General features: G+C 38.0%; 2 protein-coding genes across 2 annotated transcripts; both read left to right on the top strand.

Annotated features, from left to right (window-relative positions):
• The first annotated feature begins 498 nt into the window (after positions 1 to 498).
• On the top strand, positions 499 to 3,514 carry LOC143450102 (tubulin alpha chain, testis-specific). The gene is made up of 7 exons (XM_076950513.1): positions 499 to 658; positions 1,538 to 1,760; positions 1,877 to 1,981; positions 2,071 to 2,267; positions 2,383 to 2,880; positions 2,979 to 3,172; positions 3,259 to 3,514. Exons 1-7 carry the CDS (start codon positions 656 to 658, stop codon positions 3,392 to 3,394), a joined length of 1,356 nt encoding a protein of 451 aa, XP_076806628.1. The 5' UTR covers positions 499 to 655; the 3' UTR covers positions 3,395 to 3,514.
• Positions 3,515 to 4,920: 1,406 nt separating this feature from the next.
• On the top strand, positions 4,921 to 5,879 carry LOC143448836 (cytidine deaminase-like). The gene is made up of 3 exons (XM_076948741.1): positions 4,921 to 5,203; positions 5,400 to 5,457; positions 5,582 to 5,879. Exons 1-3 carry the CDS (start codon positions 4,974 to 4,976, stop codon positions 5,681 to 5,683), a joined length of 390 nt encoding a protein of 129 aa, XP_076804856.1. The 5' UTR covers positions 4,921 to 4,973; the 3' UTR covers positions 5,684 to 5,879.
• Positions 5,880 to 7,655: the final 1,776 nt, after the last annotated feature.

Here is a 7,655-nt window from a genome sequence, read left to right as displayed (position 1 = left end):
AGGGTTTTGATTTGGTGAAAACATTTTTTAATGCAAAAGGTTTCCGAAAGGAATAAATAAAGGCCGCTAAGTTAAAAGCAAGAATCGGTTGCTCATTCACAATAAAAAAGTCATATAGGCTACTTGTGTGCAGTGTTTTTCGAAGGCGATTAAAATAATATTTCCGAGGCTTTTCCATCCCGTTTATACATATTTGTCGGTTGCCAGGACCAGTGATAGTCGTATGAAGCACATCACCTAATATGTCACTTGTAGAAAAGGTATGTACATAAAACTCCACTCTGTAAATATGTTGGCGAAGCTTTAATCATAAGAGAATGTTTACCCTCCGAATAAATATTGATCCTTGTTGTTAACGACGATCACGTTACTAGGAAGGACATAGAATTTATGAAGGCTGTAATATTTCAAACCTTTCCTCGTTGACTATTTCAAGAGCGCGTGGAAATTGAAATCGTCCAATGAACTGGAAAAAAGAAATTGGGCGCGCTTATGTGCTTTGTTGCGTCACCTCTAGGGTTTCTCCTGGCAACGGATATATAAAACAGAGAAAGGTCATCATGTGATCATTCGTTCAGTGGTAGAAGCTACGTAGAGTTGCTATTCAAGCCCTGTTCATTTTTACCTTTGATTTCGTAACAAAAAAGAAGCCATCATGGTAAGTCAATGAAATTAAGTGCTAGAGTAGCCTGAACGTAGTTAGTAATAGAACTTTCGATAATTAACTATTTAGAGTCGAGCTTTTTTAAGCCTATGATTTATATTTTGTGTTTTATAGCCAAATGTCGTTAAAATAATTTCTTTGAAAACAAAAAATGTTGTTTTTGAAATCTTAAATGTTACTGAAATAACAAAATATTGCTGATATTCGTTATAGATCATGTAATTTTACCGAAAATTTGCAATGTCAACTCGTAATTAACTTTCACCTATAACCATAGCGTATTTAAAAAATGAAATTAGTTATTAAGCAAGCCCAGTGCTTTACAATGAATGCGCTAAAATTAACATAGCCTAACTGAATATAATGTTAACTTGAAACCGGCTGTTCAAACCCGACATCGCATGTGCTTGATAACTTTCGAGGGTCATCAAGTTTGGCGTATCTTTTACTTCGTTATCTCTAACTTTGTTTCCCGCCTAAAATACTGCCCCTTTAGAGCACTTTTTGAGAGATCGCTGGGTATTGTGACGTAGATCTAGTTTGACACGTGCTCTTCTTTGTTCCATTGTCTGAAAATAATTCATACCATCTGGCGAAACATCTAGGCTACTGGGGTCGTCTTTTGTACGACTACCAATAACAACAATGGAGACATATATGCGCATTTAAATAATAAATGACTTTCATTATGGTCTTAATGTGCCGTTTTTATCGGTTTGTCATTACGTAACCTTTGTATTGTATTTTCAGTGAAAACATGCGTTTGATAATGCTGAAAGAAAATGGCAATACCTAAGCTGTTGTTTCACCATTAAGTTGAATAATATCATTTATTTATAATACTAAATAATAACTTTGGATACTTCATTTTAGCGTGAATGTATTTCGATCCACGTTGGTCAAGCTGGTGTACAAATCGGCAACGCTTGCTGGGAGTTGTACTGCCTTGAACATGGCATCCAGCCTGATGGCCAAATGCCGAGCGATAAGACTATCGGAGGCGGTGACGATTCGTTTAACACTTTCTTTAGTGAAACCGGAGCGGGAAAGCACGTTCCACGAGCTGTGTTTGTTGATCTGGAACCAACTGTTGTTGGTAAGTAAAGCTGCAATAAATTGCAAAATGAAAGCCCAATATGCTTTTAGGTAGGGCGAACGTATATCGATCGGCAAAAGATATTTAAAAAACTTAATAGATTATCTTGTTTGTAGACGAAGTTCGTACAGGAACTTACCGTCAGCTTTTCCATCCCGAACAGTTGATAACCGGGAAAGAAGATGCAGCTAACAACTACGCTCGTGGTCATTACACCATCGGTTAGTATAACTTTCGAATTCTTTTCTATAGCAAGAAATCAATAAAGCTATTAAATTGAACCGCATTTAATGTTTCTTTCTTTTTACAGGAAAGGAAATTGTCGACCTAGTGTTGGACCGCATTCGAAAACTTGCCGATCAATGCACCGGTTTGCAAGGTTTCCTCATCTTCCATTCTTTTGGAGGAGGAACCGGATCCGGATTCGCATCACTTTTGATGGAACGATTGTCTGTTGATTATGGCAAGAAATCCAAATTGGAATTTGCCATCTACCCAGCGCCCCAGGTATGTACTGTAAACCATTTTAATTTATGAATTACTGTATTACATGTATAAATTAAGTGTATGATTCTTGAAATGGCTTGCAAACTCAGAAAATTGCTAAATCTTGCTTCTACAGATTTCCACAGCCGTTGTTGAGCCATACAACTCCATTTTGACCACCCATACAACCCTCGAACACTCCGACTGTGCCTTTATGGTTGATAATGAAGCCATCTACGATATTTGCCGCCGAAACCTCGACATCGAGCGACCAACTTACACCAACCTGAATCGATTGATTGGTCAAATCGTTTCTTCCATCACCGCGTCCCTTCGATTCGATGGTGCACTTAATGTTGATCTGACCGAGTTCCAGACCAACTTGGTGCCTTACCCACGTATCCACTTCCCATTGGTCACTTATGCCCCAGTTATTTCTGCCGAGAAAGCTTACCACGAACAGCTTTCCGTTGCTGAAATCACCAATTCTTGCTTCGAGCCAGCCAACCAGATGGTAAAATGTGATCCACGTCACGGCAAGTACATGGCGTGCTGTATGTTGTACCGTGGTGACGTTGTTCCAAAGGACGTTAACGCAGCCATCGCCACCATAAAGACCAAGCGTACAATTCAGGTAAATGCTTAATTAAGTTCTCGTTAAACACTAGTTTTCATCGTTATTACTTAGAGATAAGCTAATCTATTTTTTCGTATTCATCTGTGTCCTCACAGTTTGTTGATTGGTGTCCAACTGGTTTCAAAGTCGGAATCAACTACCAGCCACCAACTGTCGTCCCTGGAGGTGACCTGGCCAAAGTACAACGAGCTGTTTGCATGTTGAGCAACACAACAGCCATCGCTGAAGCTTGGGCTCGTTTGGACCACAAGTTCGACTTGATGTACGCCAAGCGTGCGTTTGTTCACTGGTAAGTTTTTGCCCTGTTTGACCACAACCATTAGTTAACAAAACACGCTTAGTATATCCCCATTGACGAACTTATTGATTTGCTAGGTATGTCGGTGAGGGCATGGAAGAAGGTGAGTTCTCTGAAGCTCGTGAGGACTTGGCTGCTCTCGAGAAAGACTACGAAGAGGTTGGGGTCGACTCAGTTGAAGGCGAGGGTGAAGAAGGAGAAGATGAATATTAATTTGTTTAAAGTTACTTAGAGTAACTTTTGCTATAAGAGCCATATTTCTTCAGTGATGTGACTTCTTCAAATAAAATTGACCTACTGTGATCAACCTTATAAAAGAATTGATGTTTGTCAGTGGTGTAGTATTGGAAATTTTGTCATCAGACTGAGGAGTTTTTGCACGACTAAAACAAGGCGATAGTACTTCACTGCTTGACCTTCGTCTATCGAACTTTTTTAATTTACTTTGTTGAAAAATGTTTGTGCCCAAATTTGGAACTGTCCACCATTAGGCCTACCGCTTACCAGGAGCAAGTGTCTCATGCCTTTCGCAAGCGCATTACCATGATATAGGGACGCTGGGGATTCAACACACGGTCTCATCACTGTAAACCCGCCACTCTATAACTACTCATGGCAGCAAAAGTGTTATTAAGTGTCGCGTTAATCCAGCCTAGACTGGTCTTAGTTACATTTCGAACCATTGCCATAAAATGAAATCAATAATTAATCCGCAAGATGAATATATAAGTACTTCTGGACTCAGCTGCGCTCTGAATCAGCCATTTTTTCGCCAAGTCATGAAAATGTTTCAATCTAGTCCTAGAACGTCATCTAGTGGTTTGCTACTAGCCGTTCGCGTTTTTAATTTTAATTGAGTTTATTTTTTGTGCAAGGCTCGCAAAATCAATTATAGGTGTCGTCGATTATTTATTTATAGCGTATGCACAATTGTATTGCATTTAAAGTTTGTTTTCCGTAAGTAATAACATATTCATACAGCTAAGTTATAACATATTCAGTAAACCGTTTGATAATTACATCTCATCAAGTCAAGCAATCCTACATTCATCACATCACCTTAAGTGCGTTTTAGAAATATATGTTCGTTCGTGTGTAATTTACCCAAAAAAACCTAATTTTGACTGCATGATGTATGGATCAGTCATTTTCAAGTCACAACCATGGTTTGTCATCACACAAAACATGTAAAAAAGAAAAGCAGCACACCACATTACAACAAGGTACACCAATTTCTCAAATTCCGATTACACATTAACTCAGATAACTTCTGAGGTTATGTAAAAAACACTGTAAAGTAGTAATTTGTGGCGTGTAGCTACCTGCGGGATACTTGTAATTTTTATCATCAAAACAAACTTTTCGCCAATCACGAAAAAAGGTAAAAGTATATATAAATGCTTTGTTATAGTAAATATTAGCTTGACCTGTAGTTTTGAGTTTACCTGAAGTTTCCTACGTTTACACATATTTATTGCGCGTGTTGAGAAATTAACTGTTATTAGTTTTGATTAAGCTTAGTAATCTCCTAAAGCAAGTGAAATTAACAGCATCGTTTGCTAGCTATACCGAAAACGGATATTCGCACACAGGTATATGTGTAGGGATTTTTCCTAATTTACCGTAGCCTGCAGTGGTCAACATTTCCAATTAGTATTGGTCAACAATTAAATGTTTAAATACCTTAACTAATTAATTCAAGTCAATTGAGAAAACTTAATGCGTGTTTGCTAAATCAAATTGTGTTTTGTTTATAAGCAAACCATTATAAGCTTGCAATAACCATAACAACATGTCAGTAACTGCCCAAGATTTGATCCAGGCTGCAAAGCAAGTAAAAGACAAGCATGCCACGACCTATTTCAAAATGGGTGCGGCTGTTTTGACCAAGTCTGGAAAGGTTTTTACCGGATGTTCCATCAAGTGTGCAGTATCTCCATGTTCTATGTGCGCTGAAAGGGTTGCAATATTCAAGGCAGTCTCAGAGGGCCACAAAGAATTTGAAGCATTGGCTGTTATTGGGTAAGCTTTGTAACTGCAATCAAGATAAAAGAATAACTCCTTAATTGTATCGACTTATTATCAAATCCAATTCAAACAGTAGTTATTCGGATGTTGTGTCAAACCAGTAAAACGTTGTGATACTTGATATAGCAAAACACACTCCGGTATCTATACTTAAGGCACAAATAAAAAATAAATTTCCTTTATTCCTTAGTGATAATGACACCGTGAAAGTTTCCGTCTGTGGATGTTGTCGCCAGCTTATGAGAGAGGTGTGTATATAGCCTACCTATGGTGCATATAAATTCAGATCTTATGCCAAATATTTTATGCACAACTTTTAAGCTTATAATCCAATATTAATAAAGTGTCTATGTGTTGTAATTATATTTTTAGTACTCTCGTAACATGAAAGTGCACTGTGCCAACCACAAATGTGAATACAGCACTTACACCTTGGATATGCTACTTCCTCACGAGTACGGACCTAGCTTGTAGAGGTGGTAAAGCCTTACGATAAACATCTGCTATACAGTTATAACATGTACCGCTTGCTCTTACATAAAACGTGTGCCGCTGACATCAAAATTCTCGAAATGTTTCACTTTCTTTGGTAAAGCATCAAGTTTTGGAGTTTTACACTACTGCTGCAGTTTAAATTAGTTGTTTGCAATAAATGCTCTGTTTATGGTTATGTCTCCCTCTATATGATTATCGGTATAACTGTACGCTGTTCGTACAAGTACAGCTAATTAGAAAACAGAAACTTCAAGAAAGGACATGCTAACACGAATACGTTGTGTACACTCATGGGCACTTCAACCACATATAAACTAATTGGAACACAAAGTATAAAAAATAGCCCAAGGCTAAATTTGCTTATGCCAAAAACTACAGACGTGTAGACTTGGGAAATCTGTCAACATGTAAGCAAATGATTTAAACTATATAATTACTTCCATTCAAAAAAAAGTTACAAAGTACAAACATGACTGGAACATTGATAAAATAGCCTACTTATACTATTTTTCAGTAGATAAAGAAAACCTTTTCATCACGACGACTTTAACAGTATGGTGTTAAATCATTTACCCTAAAAGTTGGAAAAGTGCTTTCATGAAAGCAGTAGCATGGCTTTCGATTTTCCCAACTTCATTGCTCTATATTTCTAGAGTAGAAGTGATAATCGTTGTAAAGCGTAAAATGCAATAAAAGCACTTAAACCATTAACAAATACTGTCTTAGATGACTTGTTAGCTACACCTGGTAATAATAAAAGCACCTATGCCCTATGGCAGTGGTTCCCAACCTTTTTTGCTGCTCGTACCCCTTTGTCAGGTCAGAGCATTCTTCGTACCCCCAAAAAAATTCTGATGGAATTTTTCATATATATATTGCTAAATTAAATTGCTTTTATGGCTGAATTCGTATATATCTCAAGGATCTTCGTACCCCTTGATGTTCAATCTCGTACCCCCAAGGGGTACGAGTACCCCCAGTTGGGAACCACTGCCCTATGGGATATAATATAACACAAAACGGTTTAGGCGCAGTATAGAAGAACGCTTATAACAGTACCGTTTTTTTTTTTTATCATACACGCTGTGAAACCTTGGCAGCATAGTGCTAAATGGTACATTTAATTTCCTCAGTCGAGTGTTAAAAACTACACGTTATGATTCTGAGTTAGTCTATAATAGTGAGTTTTGTTTTATCGTTGCCAACTATGAAGCGCTTTAGGCTTGTAAACGGTATTTGTGGTAACGTTAAGGTTAAGAAAAAATGTGGAGTGTACAGCAGACCTATTGCGTTGAACACGTGCCGCGTTAATGCAATTTGAACCAGGAAGCTTAACTATTACATCGTTTCAGTGGTACGCGTCAGACCAAACCAAGCGAAAGATCCAGCCATTTACCCCTAGGCGGCTTGTAACTGGTGATTTCTGCGTGTGTGAAGTTTTTACTTCCTGACAAATCAGCACGTTTTTTGAGGAAAGCCCGTTTTAAATGGGCATGGTTTAAGTTTTGCGGCGTACTATTGGAGTTTGTCGAAATTTGTTTTGTTTATGCTATGTTTTCGCGGAAACAAGTCTCGTTGAGGCAATATGCACGAAAATTCGCAAAATTAACAGGAGATGGATCGAACTCTTACTAATATCCCAAATCAGATCTGTTTTAGAATTAGTATACTTCTATATGGTAACCTGGTGTGCAGAAAGCATGGAGAGGAAGTGACGACGTACTGGACAGTCGATAATCGGAACAAAACGGTTTATTCATTGGCCATCACAACATAGCACGTTTTAACGCTGATATTTCTGCTGAACATGCGGTCTGTGCATGCTGCTGTGAGTGTGACAGCTCAGTACACAGAGCTGTATCTGCATCTGTATCAAACTATCTGTATATAGAAATAATAAATTATGGGTGGTGATGTTTGCAACATAGACTTGGCATAACGATCTTACAAT

Source organism: Clavelina lepadiformis, chromosome 3, assembly GCF_947623445.1.
Source record: "Clavelina lepadiformis chromosome 3, kaClaLepa1.1, whole genome shotgun sequence".
Lineage (NCBI taxonomy): Eukaryota > Metazoa > Chordata > Ascidiacea > Aplousobranchia > Clavelinidae > Clavelina > Clavelina lepadiformis.
The sequence above is the reverse complement of the archived record's forward strand: the minus strand, read 5'-3'. Positions and strand labels throughout refer to the sequence as shown.

Coding starts and splice junctions, on each gene's coding strand:
- LOC143450102 (XM_076950513.1), top strand. Junction 2,881..2,978: donor AGACCAAGCGTACAATTCAG/GTAAATGCTTAA, acceptor GTGTCCTCACAG/TTTGTTGATTGGTGTCCAAC. Junction 3,173..3,258: donor AAGCGTGCGTTTGTTCACTG/GTAAGTTTTTGC, acceptor TTGATTTGCTAG/GTATGTCGGTGAGGGCATGG.
- LOC143448836 (XM_076948741.1), top strand. CDS start 4,974: ATGTCAGTAACTGCCCAAGATTTGATCCAGGCTGCAAAGCAAGTAAAA. Junction 5,204..5,399: donor GAAGCATTGGCTGTTATTGG/GTAAGCTTTGTA, acceptor TTTATTCCTTAG/TGATAATGACACCGTGAAAG. Junction 5,458..5,581: donor GTCGCCAGCTTATGAGAGAG/GTGTGTATATAG, acceptor TTATATTTTTAG/TACTCTCGTAACATGAAAGT.